At 46.2% G+C, this 23,587-nt stretch overlaps 2 protein-coding genes across 18 annotated transcripts in view; one reads left to right on the forward strand and one right to left on the reverse strand.

Annotated features, from left to right (window-relative positions):
- LOC139563945 (suppressor of tumorigenicity 14 protein homolog) overlaps positions 1–13,375 on the forward strand; it is a 36,475-nt gene extending 23,100 nt beyond the window's left edge. Inside the window, exons 8-19 of the mRNA XM_071383001.1 lie at positions 1,516–1,655; positions 1,779–1,882; positions 2,383–2,492; positions 2,653–2,783; positions 3,379–3,483; positions 3,793–3,900; positions 4,228–4,341; positions 4,748–4,867; positions 5,425–5,605; positions 7,113–7,381; positions 9,692–9,828; positions 9,999–13,375. Coding sequence (XP_071239102.1) covers positions 1,516–1,655; positions 1,779–1,882; positions 2,383–2,492; positions 2,653–2,783; positions 3,379–3,483; positions 3,793–3,900; positions 4,228–4,341; positions 4,748–4,867; positions 5,425–5,605; positions 7,113–7,381; positions 9,692–9,828; positions 9,999–10,160 — 1,681 coding nt within the window. The 3' untranslated portion in view covers positions 10,161–13,375. The remainder of the gene's footprint in view (positions 1–1,515; positions 1,656–1,778; positions 1,883–2,382; positions 2,493–2,652; positions 2,784–3,378; positions 3,484–3,792; positions 3,901–4,227; positions 4,342–4,747; positions 4,868–5,424; positions 5,606–7,112; positions 7,382–9,691; positions 9,829–9,998) is intronic.
- A 530-nt stretch (positions 13,376–13,905) lies between these two features.
- Positions 13,906–23,587, reverse strand: part of LOC139563946 (kin of IRRE-like protein 3) — a 58,058-nt gene continuing 48,376 nt past the window's right edge. The window contains exons 9-15 of one of the 17 annotated variants that reach the window (XM_071383002.1): positions 19,306–19,432; positions 18,948–19,048; positions 18,041–18,245; positions 16,972–17,091; positions 16,556–16,692; positions 16,293–16,412; positions 13,906–16,107 (exon numbers count right to left, since the gene is read on the reverse strand). In XM_071383002.1, coding sequence (XP_071239103.1) covers positions 15,610–16,107; positions 16,293–16,412; positions 16,556–16,692; positions 16,972–17,091; positions 18,041–18,245; positions 18,948–19,048; positions 19,306–19,432 — 1,308 coding nt within the window. In that variant the 3' untranslated portion in view covers positions 13,906–15,609. The remainder of the gene's footprint in view (positions 16,108–16,292; positions 16,413–16,555; positions 16,693–16,971; positions 17,092–18,040; positions 18,246–18,947; positions 19,049–19,305; positions 19,433–23,587) is intronic. The other 16 variants (XM_071383005.1, XM_071383010.1, XM_071383008.1 and 13 more) reach the window with 16 other exon arrangements.

Here is a 23,587-nt window from a genome sequence, read left to right on the forward strand (position 1 = left end):
ACAAAACATTAGGAACACCTGCTCTTTCCATGACATAGAGGTGAAACCTATGATCACTTATTGATGTCACCTGTTAAACTACTCCAATCAGTGTAGATGAAGGGAGGAGACAGGTTAATGATTTTTAAGCCAAGTGAAACATGGATTGTGTGTGTGTGAATGGACAAGACAAAAAATGTAAGTGCTTTTGAACGGGGTATTGTAGTTGGTGCCAGGCGCACCGGGTTTGACTGTGTCAAGAACTGCAACGCTGCTGGATTTTTCACATTCAACAGTTTCCTGTGTGTATCAAGAATGGGCCACCATCCAAAGAACATCCAGTCAACTTGACGCAACTGTGGGAAGCATTGTAGCCAACATGGCCCAACATCTAAGGGCAAAAGTGGGCGGTAAAACTCAATATTAGGAATGTGTTCATAAAGTTTTGTACAGTCAGTGTATCCCACTTGTTTACAACCTTTTATTAATTTAGGGTCCAACCAAGACATGCATACTACCAGTACCAACATATGCTTACTTAATGAGGAAAGAAAGTAAAAGTGTGTCATGTAGTTTTCCAGGATTCCCAAGAGGGACCGGAACATCACTTTGTATTTGGCTAAGGTCCCCAGTGGGAATACGGTCATTTTGGAAGTGTAGCGAATACTGTGGACTTCATTCCTGTCACATCATTGGTGATTTTAGTCACTTGTTGGGATCCTGGTGCATTTAGCCCAGCACGTCGTCTTTCATTGTTAACATTGGGGACCTTCAGTGAGATTGAGTTGGCTCAGAAGGACCTCTCTTTTCCAATCTACCAGGGGTGCCACCCAGCAGCCATGCTGCTGTGTGTAATTGTGGTTGGTTGTCTGTGGACTCTTTTTGCGTCTCTCTCTTTCTCTCTCTTCCCCCCCACTGTGGCAACCTGAGTGCAAATCAGTGGGGGCTACACTGCAGGCAATTTCAAGTTCCAGACCCTTCGCCAAACAAATGCGGGTAGCCAGGCGCTGCATAATATTTTTATATTGCTGCTCAGCCTATCAGATTTATCCAAGGTGACACCAGGTTTGAGAGCCTTAATACAATCGTTTCTAATGGCATTACGTTGCTGCAGGTAGATGTAGTGCTGCTCTTGCAGCGTCATTCACACTTCTGTGGCTCCGGCCGCCGGCCCACGCTGCAGGAACGTTTCGCTAAAATACCTGTTTGACTTTGAAATGCTGTGTGTGTCTGAGCGGGCAGGGCTATTCTTCTTCCCTTTAATAGTTGATTTAATGCTTTTTGATGTGTGGGTGCTCATCAGTTATTTAGACATTTCACGTGTATTTAATGGGCTTATTTGGGTTTCTGATTCATGTGTTGTATTAAGTGTACTATGTCACTCTAACAACACAGTGTAGATGGTATACTGATGGTTTATGCCTTTCACGCCTGCACCACATTCTGTCACTGTATGAATTGAAGTCCCACACCTTGATCAGTGTTGCCCTGTCATTGGCTGACGTCTCCATTTCCTGTATGAATCTCCTCCTACAGCAAGTGTGGTCAGAGGCCTCCCAGCAATCCCCTGGAGGTGGTGTCGTCCAGTAACATCATGCTCATCAACCTTGTTACTGACAGCGCTGTCCAGAGGCCCGGCTTCAGTGCAGAGTACTCAATCATCCCCCTAACAACATGTAAGCTAACATCACACAGTCATCCCCTTACCAAGATGTACAACGACAATGCCAGTCAAACAGTCCATATTTTACTAAGTTAACATGATGAACACTCTAATGACCCAACTGTTGCCATTTTAGCCAAAAGTTGTGGAGGAGTCCTGAGTGATGCTCAGGGGAACTTCAGCTCTCCCCATTACCCCAGCTTCTATCCCCCAGCCCTGGACTGCAAGTGGACCATCGAGGTTGGTGATCCTGCATCATAGCCCCTTCTGTTACCCCCTCTCTCTGCTACCTCTCTATTTACCCCCTCACTCTCTGGTCCCTCTCTAGTCCCCTCTTTCCTGCACCATCCATAGCTCTGTATGAGGGGAATGCTGAGGCTGCAGAATGTCAGCCAGGCTGTTCAGTACCTCTTCCATCTTCATCTGTCCTATTGCTGCAGCAGCAGCCTTTAAGGTTGTGGGTCTGGGGGGAGGATGTGGGCTAGGTGTTCTTCCACAGTTACTCTAGGTTAAGTTCCAATTCCCTACACCTCCCACTTGGTCCCGTTCCCCTTGTGGATTTCAAATCATTGAATTGGTGTAAGCAGGCTCGAGAGACTTCCCACCATATTTCCTGCACCATTTATTTAGAATCTATGAGGAGGAAGGAACAAGTGCATACCTCCAAGGAGCAGGGCAAAGGGGCGGAGTGGTGGCATTTTCCAACTCTTAAGACTCACATGAACACAACCCTGTCTCAGGTCCCTGCAGGGAAGCAGGTACGTGTCAAGTTCACCATGTTCCGTATGAAGGAGCCGAGAGTGGACGTCAGGGTGTGTCACAAAGACTACATAGAGGTCATGGGCACCAAGTAAGAATTGTCCTCTACTTACTGGAGCTCTATAGAACAGTATGACTTTATTGATTATCACAGGATAAAGGAAATGTGTTCTCTGCTTTAAACCATGACATCCCATTGACATACAATGTCAGTATTTCCACTCAAAGAAACGTTGTGTGCTTTGTGTTAGATACTGTGGGGAGATGTCTTCTCTGGCCCTTACCAGTACCACCAGCTCTCTGGTTGTGATGTTCCACTCTGACGAGTCCTTCACAGACAAAGGCTTCCAGGCTCAGTACAACACATACGATCCTTCCAACCGTGAGTAGTTTCTCTCTGGTGTTTATATATGACTCTGGATTGTATGAAACGTCCTATGAATGTGCAACCATTTTATGGTACTGTTTTCAAACCCCTCTTACTGTCCATGGCAACTGATATGGGAGTGGTGGTGCTATTGAAGTGAAAGTTGCTATATGACAGAGTAATCGTCACTATAACAACTGAACTAGTGCCCCAAACCCAGTGGCACGCTGACTGACACTCAGTCAGACGGTTCAATGATGGAGGTTTACAGACTGCAGCTCTGACATCACAGGTCCACCAATCACCATGGGAGCGTGTTTATTGTCTGTTTTATCAGTCAGGAGTACTTCTAGTCTCCGTCTCAGTCCCCTCCACCCTCTGTGGTGCTTATCTCTCAGAGTTTGGGCCATAATGGATTTCTAATTGCTTTGATCAATAGGGATGAGCAGATGGCAACAAGACGGATAGACCGGATATACACTGTGATTCCCTCACACTCCTTCTGTCACTCGCTCTCCATCTTTCTCTCTCCTCCCTCACTCTCATTCGCCTCCTCCCCCCCGTCTCCCTCCTTCCTTCCTCATTCCCTCTGTTCTGTTACTGTGTGCAGCTTGCCCCAACCAGTTTGCCTGTGGCTCTGGGTTCTGTATCAAGAAGGAGCTGCATTGTGATGGCTGGAACGACTGTGGGGACATGAGTGATGAAATGAACTGCAGTAAGTAGACTCTGGCCTCGCTTGGCCTCACCTTTCCCTCAATCCTCCCTCCCTCACTCCCCTTCTTCCCTCAACCCTCCCTCCCTCACTCCCCTTCTTCCCTCCCTCCCTCACTGCACCTCAATCCTCCCTTCCTCACTTCCCCTCAACCCTCCCTCCCTTCCTCACTGCGCCTCAACCCTCTCTCTTCCCCTCACTCCCTCTTACCCCCCTTCACATACTTCCCACTCCCCTCACATTCATGTGTGTGTGCATGTCTGTGTAATAGAAGCCTCTGACACACTAGACATTTCCTCTTGCTATTTTCAGAATGTGAAAAGGACCAGTTTGCCTGTGACAACGGGATGTGCAAGCCCAAGTACTGGGTGTGTGACCGTGTCAATGACTGCGGTGACGAGAGTGATGAGAAGCACTGCAGTGAGTAGCCTCCTAGTCGGCCAGACCCCCTCTATCTATGTAATGCCAGTCTGCAGGCTATACGGCCCGCTAATGCCATGCTAATTGTGCTAACATTAAAGGCGCTAATCGATGGACACTGGCTCCTAGCTCAGCTGTGTGTGGTCATTACTTTATCAGTAATGTGGCTTGTTGGAAGCCTTGCCCAATTTGCTCAGCCTCCGTCAAGACTCTTAAACATGTATAATGCATTCAGCCTTTCAAAGCACAGAGCGGGGGAGGGATGGAGGGAGAACAAGAGTCCAGTCTGGCCACATCAGTAAATCTCTTTCCCTTCCTCCCCCCCAGGCTGTGCTAAGAATGAGTGGAGGTGTGGTGACGGGACCTGTTTGCCTCAGGATGTGGTGTGTGACACTAAGACGGACTGTGTGGACGGGAGTGACGAGGCTTCCTGTACCGTCTGTAAGTCAACACACACCAGACTCCTCACCCATTACGTGACAGGACACACCTCTCTGTTGACATACATTAGCTATGTTTATGCTACTGCACACACCTCTCCTTACATGAAAACCCTGTCACTCCTTTTCAATCTCAGTTTTGTGGATAAAGTGGGATGTTAGACTAGACCGTCTCAATCAATACAGCCAATCAATGTAAACCACAGCACCATCACTGTGTATGGTGCACTGCATTCTAATGCCTAACTGATTGGAGTGTCTTTTTCATCAAACCTGGCCTAACACTGAAATAGGTTTATGAAAAATTGAATAAAAAAAAAAATCAGAAATGTGTTTTCTTATGATCTCTTGATGGGTTTTGACTTTAAAAAAAAAAAGTTTTTATCCACCTCTCTCTCTCTGTGCAGCTCCTGGTATCTGCTCTGACTTCAGCTTTAAGTGTAAGAACGAGGCGTGTGTGAACAAGGTGAACGCTGAGTGTGACCGGGTCAAAGACTGCACCGACGAATCAGACGAGGAAGGCTGCGGTAAGACAAGACAACCCAGCAGCAAGCTCTTTCATTCCTCCTCTCATTTACGTCTTCACTCGCTTCCTATTCTCTGGGCATCTCTCTCTGTCTTTGTAAAAACATCCATGAGTTAGCATGTAGTTTTAGAACTCCTGTTTGATGCAAAAACATCGACTACCACATGAAACCAGTTGTAAACTCATCATTGTCACTCCTAACAGTGAGCTACAGGACAGCAGAGTAGTGGGGCTGGGATAACGTATGACTGGCTGCTTGTCTACAGAACACCAAACAAGCCGGAGGGCCTCCATCCAGCACTTTTTTATTTATTTGATTCTTTGGAGAACTATTGACGTCTGTGTGAATATTTTTGTGTTTTTCCTTTCCTACAAGCCTCGGGGCCTGGCAGTGTTTTTTTTGATAAGCTAATATATCGGTACCTTATTATAATTCTAATGAGCCGCGCGGTTCAGCTCCAAGGCTACGGTGTCAAGTTGAAGTTATTTTCTCCTTCTTTTCTCTCTGTTCATTAATGCTCGTATTCCTCTCCTCCATTCCGCCATACTTCCCAACAGACTGTGGCGTCCGGCCATACAAGCTTAACCGTATTGTGGGCGGGGAGAATGCGCAGCTGGGGGAGTGGCCCTGGCAGGTGAGCCTGCACTTCCAGACCCGTGGGCATGTGTGTGGCGCGTCAATCATCTCCAACCGCTGGCTCCTGTCTGCCGCCCACTGCTTCAAGACCATCAGCCCTGAGTGAGGTCCACATACACAACACTGCTCTCCCTGCTCCTCCTTTCTCCCTTCTTCTCTGTTCCTCCTGCGTCTCTGCAGATTGTCCTTCCTATTGTTTCAAATGTCCTCCCTTCATCCCTCCCTCCGCCTCGCTTTTGTTCTCTATGCCTCTTTTTTTGGGTCTGTCTATCCCATCATGCCTGTGGGGAGTTTATGGCTTCTCTACTCTACTGAAGCTTCTCTCCTTGACTTCTTCTTTCAAGATCTCCAGCCCTGCATGTGTACATGGCACCCTTCACACCTCTTCTGGTTTCTGATTCACAGATAGATCATCCCATCTCTGCTTCTGAAGCCTCCATCTCCCACCTCCCTCTACTCTGCTTTCAAACATCTTTTTTTTGTCCTTCTTTCCCACGCCCGGGGGTAGTTTATGGCCACTCTGCTGTCTTTCATCTACTTCACTGAGTTAACTTAGTTTGTTGGTGCCCCATTCTCGTTATTATTATTATTATTATTCATTATTCCAGAGGACATCGTTTTAGGGAACCTGTTCGTTCATTTAATACTAAGGGCTCTTCAATCTGTAAAGCTGAAGAGTTCCAGGTTCCACAATAGAAATGTAAAGGTATTGAGCCAACATGTGCAGCGTTTACCATGAATGTGTTCTCCACTAAAGTGGGAACATTGAAATGTAAAGGCAATCACGCTGTAAAGCTGAATTTCCTCGATGCGGATTGAACAGAGCCCTAAGAGACGTGAGTATGATGGGTAAACGGTGCTTTACACAACACAGGAGAGTTTTGATCCACAGCACAAGGACTGAGAAATTACTCCCTGATTATACTGTTTAGAGAGATGCTTCAGGGCCACATTTGCATCAAAGCAGCTTTATAGTGTATATACTAATGTGTGTAATTATCTGGGCTCCCAGTAGGTGGAGCACTAGCCCTGCACTAGAATGTGATCCAGCACCGCTGTGTTGGGATGGATGTGGTCTTTTCCATTTAGAGCCAGCCACTGTAGGAGATGATGTAGCTGTGCACTGCAGTGGTTTCATGAACAGTACAGAGATTTACAGAGCTCTGCTGCTAGCATTGGTTCCCCTCACAATCACACAGTCAGCTTGGAAGAGAAACGGCTTCCTTTCTGTTTACAGACAACATTCTCTTATTCTGTGGAGAAGCTCTATAGGAGTAGCTCAAGCCCATATCCTATAGCAGCAGTAGGCAATCTTAGACTCAATATTACACGGCTGATTCAATCAATTGAGTCTTTATTAAAGACTAATTAGTTCCTTATTTGAATCAGGTGTGTTCCTGCTTTGGCCGGAGCAAAAGCCTGCCACCACACTGGCCCCTTTCAGATAAGACTGCCAGCCCTTGGCCCTGTAGGCTGGTTAACATACCCACAATCAATTATATCTACTCCTGTACTTTGTAAAAAAACACTTTCAAGTGAAATTTCAAAGGCAGAGAGGTCAGCAGAATAACTGAATAATGGTGCCCTCTCTCCTCATCTCCTCCTCTAGAAACCACGTGGCCTCCAACTGGCAGACGTACAGTGGCATGCAGGACCAGTATAAGCAGGATACTGTTCAGAGAAGCTTGGTGAAGACCATTATCACCCACCCAGACTACAACCATATGACTTATGACTACGACATCGCCCTGCTGGAGCTGAGCCAGCCGCTGGAGTTCACCAACACCATCCACCCCATCTGCCTACCCGCACGCTCCCACCTCTTCCCTGCTGGCATGTCCTGTTGGGTTACAGGCTGGGGCACGCTCCGCGAAGGAGGTGGGGGGTCATATAGTTACACTATTGTTTTATAGACCTAGGTCATATACAATACATATGTTGAATCATTTCAAATGCTAATGTTCCAATTGATTTAGTGCATGGGGTCAAAGTTAACATACATTTACTTCTATTTTATGCTACAGAACTGGGTCATACTAGGGATGGCCATTTGAAATGTTTTTCCTGTTCGAGTACAAACATCATTCTTTTTTGTACTGGAGTACTCAAATAAAATAAAGTATATTAGAATACACTACAGAAAAATATGTGCGCATTTATCTATATGCCAACAGCGTGCAAAAATCCCTAATTTATCATAACCTTTACAGATAACATGTTCTAATTGCTAAATTGCCCCATATTTCCTAGTATATTCAGTGAATAAAAAAACAAGTGCCATTTGAGAATCATTCATTGAAACCATCATGAGCTGCTCGGTTTTGGCGGGGTCACTCCCAGCTTCGCCTAGCAGTGGCACAATGTAAAAGATAAATCAAGTGCATAAGGAAATAATCTTACTGCGTTTTCTAAATGCAGATCTAAAATGATTCTTATAGTCTGATGCCGAGCAGAAATTACTATGTGCTTCAGTTGCGCTTCTTCACTCTGAGAATTCACCAACTGGCATTCTATCAGCAGACAGCACTCTGACTGATTTGTAGCTACTTTTCTCTGGTAAAATGCAAGATTTAACTTCAAACAAAACATTAGATTAAGAAATGTAGCTGGCTAAACACTAGAAATATGATGGCAATGCATCGTTTTTGCAAAAAAAAGATCTTGCCCATTTAATTGTGTGGCTGCTGGCCAAATAGCGTTGCACTTCGGTTGTCATCTGATGAAAATGAAGCTATTTCCTGATGAATGTGTTTCACAAATGTATTTTCTGTGAAAGATATAGTTGCACAACCCTGATCACTCTTGAAGAAAAAAAAACACTTGACTTTCGAATTAAACATGTGAAAGGGTTTAAACTCAGCCCAGGTAGTCTACATCTGTGCGCACTCAAGCAATACTGACAAGACAAAGAAATCAGAAGTGTTGATATAAAACTAATGAAATAAACCACCACTTCATTATCACCGTGTAGTTTGTGAGCTCTCCAAACAATGTCTCCACTACAAGAATGAGAATAGTATGTCGTATTAATACATTGAATTAACAGAAATGACCGTAACCAAACATTCTAGATTAATGGGGAAATGGCAATGATTAATGGTAGCCTACATTTACTGCTGGTGATACTTTGGCGATATAGCGGGGAATTCATAAACTTTGACAAACAATTCACCCCATAAAAACAATGATTGAGCACGAATTGGCGGGAGAGTGTACATGGGAGATGCACTCTACCGCCATTCTCTGATTAAAGATCGATTTTTGACATCCGTTCGATTACTCGATTACTCATGCCCATCCCTAGGTCATACATTTTGAATATGCATGTTGAATACTTTCAAGATAGTTGAGCTGTGCTGGATTTGGTATGAAGGGTCATTTAGACCAGCACTACTGTTCTCAGACGGCAGACTTGGGTCAAATACTGTGCATTAGGTCAAGTATTTCCATATGCTCGAGCTGCACTTGATTTCATTTGATAGGAATGGAGCGAAGAGACAGTGGAATAGTCCAAGAAAGTGCCGAATCAGCGCACCTCACATACTAATCGTTTGGCATAGTATTTGACTCAGTCAGGTGTGTTATACAACTCCTCTATGATTATATACATCTCTTTCATCCTGGCATGCTTCTCGTCCCTCATCTTGACATTCCTCGTGCTCTCTTTCTCTCCCTCTCTTCATCCCTCTCATGTCATCCCTCTCTCCTTATCTGTCTCCCATCATGGCGTCTTTCCCTTCATCGCTATGGCATCCTTCTCTTCCCTTCATCCCTCTCTCCTCCTGACGTCCCTCTTCCCTCACATCCTCCCCATTCATTCTCAACCCTCACCTCTCCCGTTCATGACATCCCTCTTTCTCTTCATCTCTCATGACGTCCCTGTCTTCTGTCACCCCGTTCCCAATGCTTCTCCCTCATCTTCCATCCTGATATTTTCCTCATCTCTCATGTCATTCCTCTTGTTCCCTACAACTTTTTTTCTGTCATCCCTCTCTTCCATTAAACCTTCCTCCACATCCATATTTCATACCAGACCTTCTCCGTCGTTCTGCCTCTTTCTCTTGAGGGATCTCCTGTCCATTAGCCAACACAAAGCCAACTCATTAGCACCTGGGTTGTAGCTAGTGGACATGAATGTTGTCTCCTGCTAGTTGTAACCACGTGTCCTCTCTTTCTGGTGGCGGTCAGGTGCCATAGCACGGCTGCTGCAGAAGGCGGAGGTGAAGATCATTAACGACACGGTGTGTAACGTGGTCACCGAGGGTCAGGTCACATCCAGGATGCTTTGCTCCGGCTTCCTGTCCGGAGGAGTCGACGCCTGTCAGGTGGGAGGGATACGCACGGCAGGCTACATTATCACCACACACACACACACACACACACAATACAAACACATGCAATTATAAACAGAAACATGTGGCATACACCTGCAACTTAAAACACACTTAAACAAATTTCCTTTGTGCCGAATGTAATGTCTCTGTCCTCTGTTTAGGGAGACTCGGGGGGTCCCCTGGTGTGCTTCGAAGAAAGTGGGATGTGGTTCCAGGCAGGCATCGTGAGCTGGGGCGAGGGCTGCGCTCGTCGGAACAAGCCCGGCGTCTACTCGCGCGTCACCAAGCTGAGAGATTGGATCCGCAAGAACACAGGGCTTTGATGATGAGGGGACATGGGGAAATGGGGGGGGGACAGAGGGACAGAGGGTAGACAGTTTGAGGGTCTGACAGGACAAGACAAAAAATAAGGAATATGGAACATTGCGTCTGATTGAGGACGAGTCCCCCCATGATGACCAGAGCTATCCATCCATCTAGCCAGCCTCAACCAGCCTCCGACACCCACTGAGGGCCTGCATGGGGCTAGCTACTGCTCAGACGAATGATTTCAAATGGGTTTGGGATTAGGTTTTTTAATGTTTTTATGCTGTACTGATGCAACCCTGGTTCTCAAAGGCTCCGAGAAGCAGCAAGACTCCTGCACCTCCATCAATCATGTCATGTTCCACTGGTTTGATTAATATTCTCCCAGTGTAAATAATGGAAGATGTATATTTTGAGGACACACTTTGTTTTTGGTGGTATTTGCCAAGTCTCCCCCATTGCTATGATGTGAGATCACATCTTCTGTTGGGCAGACCGACATGCCAAATGAACTGAGGGAATCAGAAATAGAATAGATATAAAAGAAAGATATATTTTAGAGTATAGTTTTTTTTACAATGTATTTCTTTACCAGCTGTTTTCACCTGCCAATTTTCACTTAAAGTGCCTTGACAAGAACATGGAATGTTTTATAAGTGAGTGTGATATTAGTAATGCAGAGATGCATGGAATCTTGAGTTCTAACAAAGATTGTCTATTGCAGTGCCTTCAGAATCAATTCATACCCCTTGATTTATTTCACATTTTGTTACAGCCTGAATTACAAATTGATTAAATATAAACAAAAATCACCCATCTACACACAATACCCCATAATGACAAAGTGAAAACCTATTTTTAGAAATGTTTGTACAGAAATATATAATTTACATATGTATTCACACCCCTGAGTAAATTCATGTTATAATCACCTTCGGCAGAGATTACAGCTGCGAGTCTTTCTTGGTAAGTCCCTATGAGTTTTCCATACCTGGATTGTACAATATTTGCACAATATTCTTTTCAAAATTCTTCAAGCTCTGTCAAGTTGGTTGTTAATCATTACTAGACAACCATTTTCAAGTCTTGCCATAGGTTTTCAAGCTAATTTTAATTTGAAACTGTCACTAAGCCACTTAGGAATATTCAATGTCATCTTGGTAAGCAACTCCAGTGTATATTTGGCCTTGTGTTTTAGGTTATTGTCCTGCTGAAAGGTGAATTTGTCTCCCAGTGTCTGTTGGAAAGCAGACTAAAGCAGGTTTTCCTCTAGGATTTTGATTGTGCTTAGCTCTATTCCATTTTGTTTTTTCCCCCCCAGAAAAACTCCCTAGCCAATGACGAGTGTAACCAATGTGAAATGGCTAGCTTGTTAGCAAGGTGCTCACTAATAGCGTTTCAATCAGTGACGTCACTCGCTCTGAGACCTTGAAGTAGTTGTTCCACTTGCTTTGCAAGGGCTGCGGCTTTTGTGGAGTGATGGTTAACGATGCTTCGAGGGTGGCTGTTGTCAATGTGTGCAGAGGGTCCCTGGTTCGAGCCCAGGTAGGGGCGAGGAGAGGGATGGAAGCTAAACTGTTACACGAGCATACCCATAACATGATGCAGTCACCACGATGCTTGAAAATATGAAGTGTTACCCAGTGTTGGATTTGTGCCAAACATAACTCTTTGTATTCAGGATATACATTTCATTTCTTTGCCATTTTTTTGAAGTTTTACATTGGTGCCTTATTGCAAACAGGATGCATGTTTTCCAATATTTGTATTCTGTACAGGCTTTCTTCTTTTCAGTCTGTCATTTAGGTTAGTAGTGTGGACTAACTACAATGTTGGTGATCCATCCTCAGGAGAAAACTATCACAGCCATTAAACTCTGTAAATGTTTTAAAGTCACCATTGGCCTCATGGTGAAATTCCTGAGCTGTTTCCTTCCTCTCTGGCAACTGAGTTAGGAAGGACGCCTGTATCTTTGTAGTGACTGGGGGTATTGATACACCATCCAAAGTGTAATGACTAACGTCACCATGCTCAAAGGGATATTCAATGTCTGCTTTAAAAAAAATAATGTTTTACTCATCTACCCAATAGGTGCCCCTCTGCGAGGCATTGGAAAACCTCCCTGGTCTTTGTGGTTGAATTTTTATTTAAAATTCACTGCTCGACTGAGGTTACAATTGTTTGTATGTGTGGGGTACAGAGATGAGGTAGTCATTCAAATATCATGTTAAACTCTATTATTGCACACAGAGTGAATCCATGCAATTTGTGACTTAAACACATTTTTATTTGTGAACATTGAGGTTTGCTATAACAAAAGGTTTGAATACTTATTGGCTATCGAAATTTCACCTTTTCATTTCTAAAAACATAATCCCACTTTATTATGGGATATTGTGTGTAGGCTAGTGACACAATCTCAATTTAATACATTTTAAATTCAGAATGTAATACAACAAAATGTGGAAAATGTCAAGGGGTATGAATACTTTCTGGAGCCACTGACAAGATATCCGAGTGATCGCTCTAACAATGGAAATACATGTCCTCAAAGATGGAAGGCAGGTGGGAGGAGATGCTGCGGCCATTTCCCTCACATTAGTATTCTAGGAGAACTCCATATACAGGCTAGCTAAAACGGTCTCCATTTGCCAGTTGAGCTGAGGGTGATGCGGGTCTTCACTCCCCTACGCACGGCAGCTCAAGGAAATCAATTGGGTTTAGCTGTTTGCACGGAGCAACACAATGAGTTCTTCTCACCCCTCTCAAACAGTGGACTTTTTATTGGACAATCTTGGTCCTGCTTTTAACTGTTCAGATTCTTCATTGGTTTTCTTTCACTCTATTTTGGCTTGTGTTTGTATTTGTACATTTACTGTGACTTGAAAACCTAAAGATCTCCATTGTTTGTAAATGTTAGAAGTGCTGAAAATATTTTAATTGTTATAGGTTGAAGATAATGTTGGGCTATTTTTTTCTCTGGTCCCTAACATTGGCATAATGCTGGGTAATATGAAGTGTATAAAGGTCTATTTTTCAGAACATGGGTTGAAGGGGCCAAAAGTGACTTTATAAATAATAAATGTGAGCTGTTACTGTGTGTAGTTAAATAAAGGTAACATTTATATTGGATTGTGGACACATTCCTTTTCTACTGTTCAATTGTGTTTGTATGCCTCGTTTTTATATAAAAGATTTATGAATCCTACACAATAAACATACTTTACCTGAATCTTCTGCATGTCAATTACCTCCATTTGTCATTGACTGACTCGTGTCTCTATAATAGCTATTGTATAGTAAGTATTATGAGTCTATTGTGGGGCCATGTCCCTTTACACGGCAGCCTGTAATGAATGTGGATCTCTCATAGCACTCATCGCCTCCCTGCCGTGACTAGCATGTCTACCTGGAGACGAGATGTAACGAGACCGAGGTGACAAGACAAGCTGATATTGTCACATTATACCTAGCTTTGTCACAGCAATATCCTGTTACCAGGGGAGCTGGGCGTGTGGGTGTAGGGAGGTGGATACACAGACAGTAGGAGATCTACAATCACATCTGTCTTCATTAAAAGCTACACTCCACCACGGGAATAGGAGAATCAACATAGACAGCGCTGCTAATTTATGTATTCATCAACTTCGGTACATAAGCAGCTTTGTTTGTACCTGTTCCCCCATGACATACACACACAGCATACTCACTGCATCTCCTCACCGTGCCAACGTACAGTACAGTACTCAAACCATGCTGGTCTTTATCTGAAATGGTTTTATTTAAATATAAATATGTATACAAAGTTACAAGCAACAATAGCTCATTTTTAGCAAATAAAATCCTTAATACATTATTAAAAAAACTAAATGAACCAAACCAACAAATGGCAATTAGTTGTGTTCCCAAAAAGCATTGTTCATCTTTCTGCATTCAGTGATTGATGAACAACGGAACAGAAAGAGAAAAATTGTGGACCCAAATAAAATCAATCAAGATATAGATTTATGTATATATAATATAAAGATACTTTACAGTAAAGCAGCTTACAAGCTGTACATTAAGGCTTATATAAAATATAAAAATAAAGACGAGCGATGATTTTTGTTTTAAATCACTTGGTTCACTTAGTGACATTTGTTCTCCAATTGGGCCGACTGACCAGTAGCGCGGCTCTCGACCCAAAATGGCAGTACAGGGTTCCAGTAGTGTCCAGAATCGGAATGCAACTGAGCCAGGTGCAGTAAGCAGTCTCTCAAACAAGCATAATGGACATGGAAAAGAAATGCTGAAGAGTTTCACTAGACACATCATCTGCATGCAACAGAGAAAGAATGGGGCTTCTTCACCCATTTGAACAGTTGATCTAGTCAGTATTTCAGGGTAGTACTGTGTTTTTGTAAACATATTGAAGCTACTTGATTGTGTCATAAAGACTGGAGTGTGGATGGTGTCTGAAGAGGGACAGTTTCACAAGTAGAACCCATCTTAGTCTGTTGAGACTGCACCTTGAGCTTATTCAAGTTCAAGATTGCCACCATTTTACAAACCACATTCTTTGATTGTTCTGGAAATAGTCTCCATTTAACAATCTGGCAAACACAGAAGTAATACAGTACCCAGAGGAATTCATCTCTATCCCTAACTCTTTCAATACACTGCTATATACTGTAGCTCACCATCTTTGGGTTTTTCAATTTCCTTTTATTGTCCTCCAGGGTAGAACAATAACGCAGAGGCTGTCTATCTATTAGGTAAAGGCCAGGATACACATTCTCTCCATACCTCACTCTGCTTTCACTCCCAAATAACCCACACCCAAGCCAAACGTATTGTTATGCCAAACGGTTTATGTCTGCCACTGTGGAGCTCAGGCTTCTTTAAATGGATAGAGAGACACGAATGTGCTTACAACTCCTTTCACATGCCGACAAACACCAAATGACCACAATGTGTTGACTCTTTTTTTAAATGAAGATATCTGTATTTTTTATTTGTTCATAGTCTGTTACAAGTTCTATTTGTCTGAGCAGTCTGTTCTTTTTGAGAAATGTTAGCTAGGCTCCAGAATCCAGTTAGTTTAGGCCACCCAAAGTCATGAGATGCTCCTGTCTGGTGATTTCCAGTTTGCCTTCCTCCCATCCCCTCACTGGTAAAACAAAACCAGTGCCATGACAGAATAGCAGGCTCATCTCTGAAGTAGCAGACACTGTAGTAGATGATTTATTGATGGGGAATGACTCCATTGGAACTCCATTGGGACCATTCAATCCCAGAATGACAACTGAATAACAAATAAGGAAGGCAATCCCTGTCACCTACATCTCCTTCCAAAACGTGTCCAGGAGAAGGACCAGCCATCCAGTCCTCTCTCCTCATGTTAGTCTGGCCACACTTCCTATAGAGATGACCAATGCTTCCCCTTTACATGGCCCTCCGCGCTCCACCCCCTGTTCCGCTGTCCAATCAGACGTGAGTCTGCATGCGTTGTGACGGCCGTCCGTAGTCGGACTGCTGGGAGGAGACCTGCGATGATGCATATGAGAAACGGGAGGAGCTAGACACCTTGCTGGCCTGGTCCGATTGATCGTATGCGTCCACCTTCTCGTAGGAGGCGGGCTTGACGTAGCTGGTGAAGGCTCGTCCGTATGTGGCGGCGGTGGGCAGGTAGGCAGAGCCGCTGTAGACGGGGTCGGTGGGGTAGATGGCTCCGGGCTGGGCTGCCGCTGCCTGCTGCTGCTCGTAGGTGGAGCGGGCCCCTGTGGTGGTGGCGTAGCGGTGGGAGAAGTCGTAGATGCGGGGCTGTGTGGCTGCCACCACTGTGTGCTGGCCGTACAGCGGGCTGGGGGACGGCAGCTGGGATGGCGTGTAGACAGGACGGGGGTTGGGCACGTAATCTGAGAAACCACTGCGGATCACCCGGTCCTCGTGAGCATGCACGTTGTAGTAGCCGTTAGTGGGGTCCTGAGGGGAGAGGAAATAACAACAGGGTGTTAAGTTGTTCAACCGCTTTTAAAGATACAGTGTGTATATAGAGATTTCAGACTTTTTCAAAACACCCAGCAAAACAGCATATGCAACAAATGCTCAACGAATGATTGCAATTTTTCCCATGCATGTATATTGTATAAGTGAGTGTTTCTCCTTACGGTTTTTACCTTGATGTCGGACCTCTCGTCCTCATCCTCCTCCAGCAGGTCGCTGTGTTCCGTCCGGGACGTCCCAGGAGACTCACTGCTGTTGGGGGCCTGAGGGGGAAACAACAGGCCCTACAATTACAAAGGTGGAACATCTTAGACTCAAATGAACATGAGCACAACAAAATGACTGTACTGTGTATCATCACATCATCAAAGTAATATACATTATATATATCTGTTATATAAAGATGAAAAGGTACTTGAAAACCTACTGAAAGTGATTGAACGGAGGCATTTACCATGGGCTCCTTGACATCCTCCTCATCATCGTTGCCACGGGTAGCATTGTGGTCACTGTGCACAATCTGAACTCTGATGTCACTCTTTGAGAGGCGTGTGCACTTTTTACCTGTGAGGATTCAAAAGAGACAGGTGATTTAGAAACGATTCTAAAACTGCTTTTCATGCCTGTTGCCTTTATAGAAAAGGATTTGATTGTGCTCCTTTCATGAAGTCTAAACTAACCATGCATCACTAAGATCTTGGGTCAATTCTATTTCAATTCAGTCAGTTCACATTGATTGAAAAATATTGAGTGAATAGTCATTTACTGACTGTCAATTCATTTCCTTGAATAGGGTAAGTTGACATGGAATGTAGCCCAACCCCGGCATGGCCCATATCTGACCTTCGACCTCACCTTTCCCGGTGTGCCTGCAGCAGAGAGAGACCAGGGTGACGACACAGATGAGCAGGACACACCCTCCGCCCACCGCCGCCCCAATGATGATCAGCATGGGCAGGGCCTCTGTGAGGAGAGAGAGAGGAAAAGAGAGAAGTCTCAGGATCTTGCTACTGATCAGAGAGAGACAGTGAAGGAGGCAGGACCAGATCCAGTCTCCTCTCCTCTTCTAACGCCACTCTACTCATTCCCCCCCAACTAATCTCTGCCAACGCCTGCTCCTATATAAATTCATCTGCAGTAAGCCTCATGGTCCCTCAGAAACACTCACGCACGCACACGCACGCACGCACGCACGCACGCACGCACGCACGCACGCACGCACACACACACACACACACACACACACACACACACACACACACACACACACTTAGAGCCCCCTGCGTCCCCACAGCCTCGGCTATTGTGTCTAATCTCTCTGGAAGAAGGGTAACAAGGCCTGACATGCAATGAAGCAATAGACAGTAATCTAATTAGAGATTCCAGGAGAGAGATACGGCGCACCGCTCAACTCTCCCGAGACCCCGGCTGAGCTGCATTGATGTAAATTGCTGGCGAGGACCTTATTTTTGGTGTATACTGCAACAAAGGCCTTCCTTCCTTACCTCCGCCAACTCCAGTGTGCAGAGTGTGTGTGTGCATGTATGTGTGTGTGAGTAAGTATATTGTCATTTAAGTAAATTTGAAGAGGGCGGCTCTCACACACTTAGAGAGAGAGGGAGCTAAGGGACCGCCGGCGGCTCGGCCCCGGGACACCTGTGCCCTGATCTAATTGACTTTAGTCCCCGATCGATATCTATGTTATATGGCCCAATGTATTCATTAAGGCCCACCATCTGCTGATTGAATTATATTGATTAAAATAGTATAATTAAGATAAGCACTCAATTGGAGTTCTGCTATGACCTCATCTAACCCCTCTCTCTTCCCAGCACCGTCTCTCCACAGTGCTCGTCTTAGTGAGATTGGTCATTCTGATCATAGATAATAAGGACCCCTGTCCAGTTCCTACCCGTACCTTGCTCCTTGAGGGTGACCAGCGCGGTGCCTGTGCCGAAGCGGTTCCATGCGGTGCAGTTGTAGCGGAGCTGGAAGTCCTGGGCCAGGGTCTCAGACAGGACCAGGGAGGACAGGACCCCGTGGTCGCTGGTCACCGTCTGGACAGAGAAACGACCGGAGGAACCCGAGGAGAGGGTCACGTCTCCAAATGTCCACACCTAGTGAGAAAGATGGGAGATGAACAACAGGTGAGTGGCTAGCAGCGCTGTCAGAGCTCAGTTCAACCACTACTTCCCATGCTTAGATCAATCACAGGTACCCTCTAACCAACCACCCTCCCTCCTTCTCTCTTTCCTTCTCTCTGTTTTCCTCCCTCTCCATCCACCTGGCTGACATTGCTAAGGGCCGTAGGTCTAAATTGCCTCCTACGTCTTGCCCCGGAGGTAAGCCCTGTCAGCCTCTAAGCCCTGCCGGACCTGTGAGGCTATGTAAGATGCTCCTGTCGGTGCTGAAGCTTCTCTCCTGCTGCTAGGTAAGGTCTACGGGGTGCCTGCCTCTCACTCCCCCTCAGACCCTAATTATCCTCTGTCAGAGCTGCCCACGCACCCAGGGTCACCTGACGGGGTCAGCCCACCGAGGCCTGATGGATGCAGCGCTAATTGAGCCGTGCGGTTTGGCTGCAGCCTGCAAGAGGGCCGGCCCCCTTTCTAGTTACCTTTCTGTTCTCTCTCCCTCTCTCTCATCCCCATTGAGTGATGAAGGGATGATGTGTGTGTGTGTAGATGGGGGATTCAGTGTGTATTAAATGTGCACACACTTGTGTGCGTGAGCACATGTACGCACGCACACACACACACACACACACATACACACACATCATTGAAACAGGAAAGACAGGAAAAGACAACAGGCTCACTTACAATCTTGTCAGGCGGGGGGCTGTTTCCCACCAGGCACTCTAGCTTGCCCTTGGAGTGCTTGACAGCGTGCTGTGTGGCGTCCGCTGTAATGATAGGTGGGCCTGGAGAGAGAGAGAGAGAGAAAGTGTTTGTGTGAGAGAGACGTGGGGGAGAGAAAGAGGGAGATTTTGAGACATATTAAACACAGATGCATTGTCAGATGGTTGACACATATTATGCTTGAGTAAACATTCTGCATAGATAATACCAAACGTGCATCTTTAATATTCTACATCTAAAAGTCAACAAAAAACACAATGTTGAAAGTGGTATTGAATTAGCTCTATTTTCAGACTATTGAGACTAATATGAGACTTACCGTTGACAGTGAGCGTGACGTCCCTCTCAGCCACACCGATGCGGGGGACGATGGCCTTGCAGGTATACGTCCCAGCATCCTCCTGGGTGACAGCCTTCAGCTGCAGGGTGTTGCCATTACTGAGCACCTGGAGAGGGAGAGGAGAGGTGGGAGGGAGAAGAGGGGAGGGAGGGAGAGGAGGGGAGGGAGATGGGAAAAGAAAGAGAGAGGGTGGACAGGAGGGATAAGAGGAGAGGGAGGGGAGAGAATGAGTGTCTCTTTAGCAGCAGTTCATTGGGGCAGTTGTTGCAGCAGAATGGATGGGGCAGAACGGACAGTCTCTCCGTAGCACCTACACTCTGTTTCAGTTTAATTTCATGGTGGTGACAACACTGTGGCTTTAATCACAGACTACAGCTATAGCCAGGCACCTCTGGAGTGACCATGCTGCTGTGGAGATTGTCCTAATTAAACGTTGCCAGCAGAGCATAACGTTATCATGGTGTGAGTGGGCCGTAGCCTTTAGAGGCTGCTACAGTTCGCTCTACACTTGCGCACTCGTTAGCTCATTGATCCCACCATTCCATCAAGCTGTGATTAATCCATTTACTCTCCCTCTACGCCCCTCCTCTCCCTCCCTCCGTCCTTTTACTCCCACTCTCCATTTTTTATTCCTCCACAATTATAGAGTAACCTAATGAATCCATTACTGGTAGCTGTGTGAGGCGTGGTGGCCGCGGTGTGTGTGGATTAGAGAGCACCTCCTGTTCTTTTCTTCCGGAGAGCGTTGGTTCACTCTGGGAGATGGAGATGACAGCATGGCTTTTACAGCATCGCCTGCTGGCCTGCAGCTCTCTTCTCTTTAGCGGTGGCGTTTTTAGCAAAAGCTGCCTCTGAAATCCGATGAAACACCGGGAGAGGCTCCCTGGAGATAGCGCTGATAGTGTTGCCTGGGGTGGGGTGGGAGACCTTGAACCAGGATGACGCAAACTAAAGGTGGAACTGGGCTGTTTGTAAGCTACCTCACATAATCCTCCCTAGATGTTCTTTGTGCTGTGTCTTGGTCTGGGTTGAGGAGCGGTTTGAGAAGCTGTTCTCGGAGTGGGATATGAAATGTGTCGGCTGGTTTTTAACTAGTGCGTCTCAACTGTGGATGTGATTGATTTAGTGGTCACGTTGTTATGACAGAGTGTCACCTCCCCTGCTGTCAGCAGTGTGAGAACCTGACAGTCATCACACACACTGCCTCTGAAGGTTTAGCTCTGATGTCTGAGGGCTTTCTCTCATTACACACTCACGTCCGACACACACACACACACACGCACACACACACACACACACACGCACATTGACTTCCGGGTTGGAGCGAGCGGTCGCATTCGCGCTTTGGTCCGCAGGTAGTATAACTTTTCATTACATTTCATTACATTTCATTATAGTACAACGGTTTGATTTGTCTAATCTTAGCAATTTCTTCTTAGCTAGCTACATAGCCGTCTTTGTATCAAAAATAATTGCGTAATTATCGTATTACGTCGTCCTAACGCAGTCTACACTGCTATCTGCCCAGCAGCTAGCCAGCTAGCAAACGTCCACCGTCTACCGAATAGCAGCACTGTAGCAACTATTACACTCAACTGAACGACTTGATTAGTGTAGTGTTAGCTAGCTACATAGTTGTCTTTGCTGTCTTCGTATCCAAGATAATTGTGTAGTTTAGAGTGTGTAGTTTTAGAGTGATTATCTTAATTTACCGAGGTTAGCTAGCCAGCTATTTGTCGTCCTTAACATAGGAGACACTGCTAGCTAGCCAACAGCTAGCCAACGTCTACCGAATAGAACTTCCGCACTCAACAACCCGGTCGCATTCCGCTTCGCTCCACAGGTAGTATCACATTTTCATTTCATTTCATTACAGTACAACGGTTTGATTTGTTTGATCGTAGCTAGCTACACAGCTAGCTACATAGCCGTCTTTGTATCAAAGATAATTGTGTAGTCTAGAGCGATTTTCTAGGTTAGCTAGCCAGCTACTGTCGTTCTTTTAACGCAACGTAACGTAATCAACACTGCTAGCTAGCCAGCTAGCCCCCGAATAGCAGCACTGTAGAAACTATTACACTCAACGGAACGACTTGATTAGTGTAGTGTCAACAACGCAGCCACTGCCAGCTAGCCTACAAAGTCAACAACGCAGCCACTGCCAGCTAGCCTACTTCAGCAGTACTGTATCATCTTAATCATTCTAGTCAATAAGATTCTTGCTACGTAAGCTTAACTTTCTGAACATTCGAGACGCGTAGTCCACTTGTCATTCCAATCTCCTTTGCATTAGCGTAGTCTCTTCTGTAGCCTGTCAACTATGTGTCTGTCTATCCCTGTTCTCTCCTCTCTGCACAGACCATACAAACGCTCCACACCGCGTGGCCGCGGCCACCCTAATCTGGTGGTCCCAGCGCGCACGACCCACGTGGAGTTCCAGGTCCGGTAGCCTCTGGAACTGCCGATCTGCGGCCAACAAGGCAGAGTTCACCTCAGCCTATGCCTCCCTCCAGTCCCTCGACTTCTTGGCACTGACGGAAACATGGATCACCACAGATAACACTGCTACTCCTACTGCTCTCTCTTCGTCCGCCCACGTGTTCTCGCACACCCCGAGAGCTTCTGGTCAGCGGGGTGGTGGCACCGGGATCCTCATCTCTCCCAAGTGGTCATTCTCTCTTTCTCCCCTTACCCATCTGTCTATCGCCTCCTTTGAATTCCATGCTGTCACAGTTACCAGCCCTTTCAAGCTTAACATCCTTATCATTTATCGCCCTCCAGGTTCCCTCGGAGAGTTCATCAATGAGCTTGATGCCTTGATAAGCTCCTTTCCTGAGGACGGCTCACCTCTCACAGTTCTGGGCGACTTTAACCTCCCCACGTCTACCTTTGACTCATTCCTCTCTGCCTCCTTCTTTCCACTCCTCTCCTCTTTTGACCTCACCCTCTCACCTTCCCCCCCTACTCACAAGGCAGGCAATACGCTCGACCTCATCTTTACTAGATGCTGTTCTTCCACTAACCTCATTGCAACTCCCCTCCAAGTCTCCGACCACTACCTTGTATCCTTTTCCCTCTCGCTCTCATCCAACACTTCCCACACTGCCCCTACTCGGATGGTATCGCGCCGTCCCAACCTTCGCTCTCTCTCCCCCGCTACCCTCTCCTCTTCCATCCTATCATCTCTTCCCTCTGCTCAAACCTTCTCCAACCTATCTCCTGATTCTGCCTCCTCAACCCTCCTCTCCTCCCTTTCTGCATCCTTTGATTCTCTATGTCCCCTATCCTCCAGGCCGGCTCGGTCCTCCCCTCCCGCTCCGTGGCTCGACGACTCATTGCGAGCTCACAGAACAGGGCTCCGGGCAGCCGAGCGGAAATGGAGGAAAACTCGCCTCCCTGCGGACCTGGCATCCTTTCACTCCCTCCTCTCTACATTTTCCTCTTCTGTCTCTGCTGCTAAAGCCACTTTCTACCACTCTAAATTCCAAGCATCTGCCTCTAACCCTAGGAAGCTCTTTGCCACCTTCTCCTCCCTCCTGAATCCTCCTCCCCCTCCCCCCTCCTCCCTCTCTGCAGATGACTTCGTCAACCATTTTGAAAAGAAGGTCGACGACATCCGATCCTCGTTTGCTAAGTCAAACGACACCGCTGGTTCTGCTCACACTGCCCTACCCTGTGCTCTGACCTCTTTCTCCCCTCTCTCTCCAGATGAAATCTCGCGTCTTGTGACGGCCGGCCGCCCAACAACCTGCCCGCTTGACCCTATCCCCTCCTCTCTTCTCCAGACCATTTCCGGAGACCTTCTCCCTTACCTCACCTCGCTCATCAACTCATCCCTGACCGCTGGCTACGTCCCCTCCGTCTTCAAGAGAGCGAGAGTTGCACCCCTTCTGAAAAAACCTACACTCGATCCCTCCGATGTCAACAACTACAGACCAGTATCCCTTCTTTCTTTTCTCTCCAAAACTCTTGAACGTGCCGTCCTTGGCCAGCTCTCCCGCTATCTCTCTCAGAATGACCTTCTTGATCCAAATCAGTCAGGTTTCAAGACTAGTCATTCAACTGAGACTGCTCTTCTCTGTATCACGGAGGCGCTCCGCACTGCTAAAGCTAACTCTCTCTCCTCTGCTCTCATCCTTCTAGACCTATCGGCTGCCTTCGATACTGTGAACCATCAGATCCTCCTCTCCACCCTCTCCGAGTTGGGCATCTCCGGCGCGGCCCACGCTTGGATTGCGTCCTACCTGACAGGTCGCTCCTA

The sequence above is a fragment of the Salvelinus alpinus genome, chromosome 35 (assembly GCF_045679555.1).
Source record: "Salvelinus alpinus chromosome 35, SLU_Salpinus.1, whole genome shotgun sequence".
NCBI lineage: Eukaryota > Metazoa > Chordata > Actinopteri > Salmoniformes > Salmonidae > Salvelinus > Salvelinus alpinus.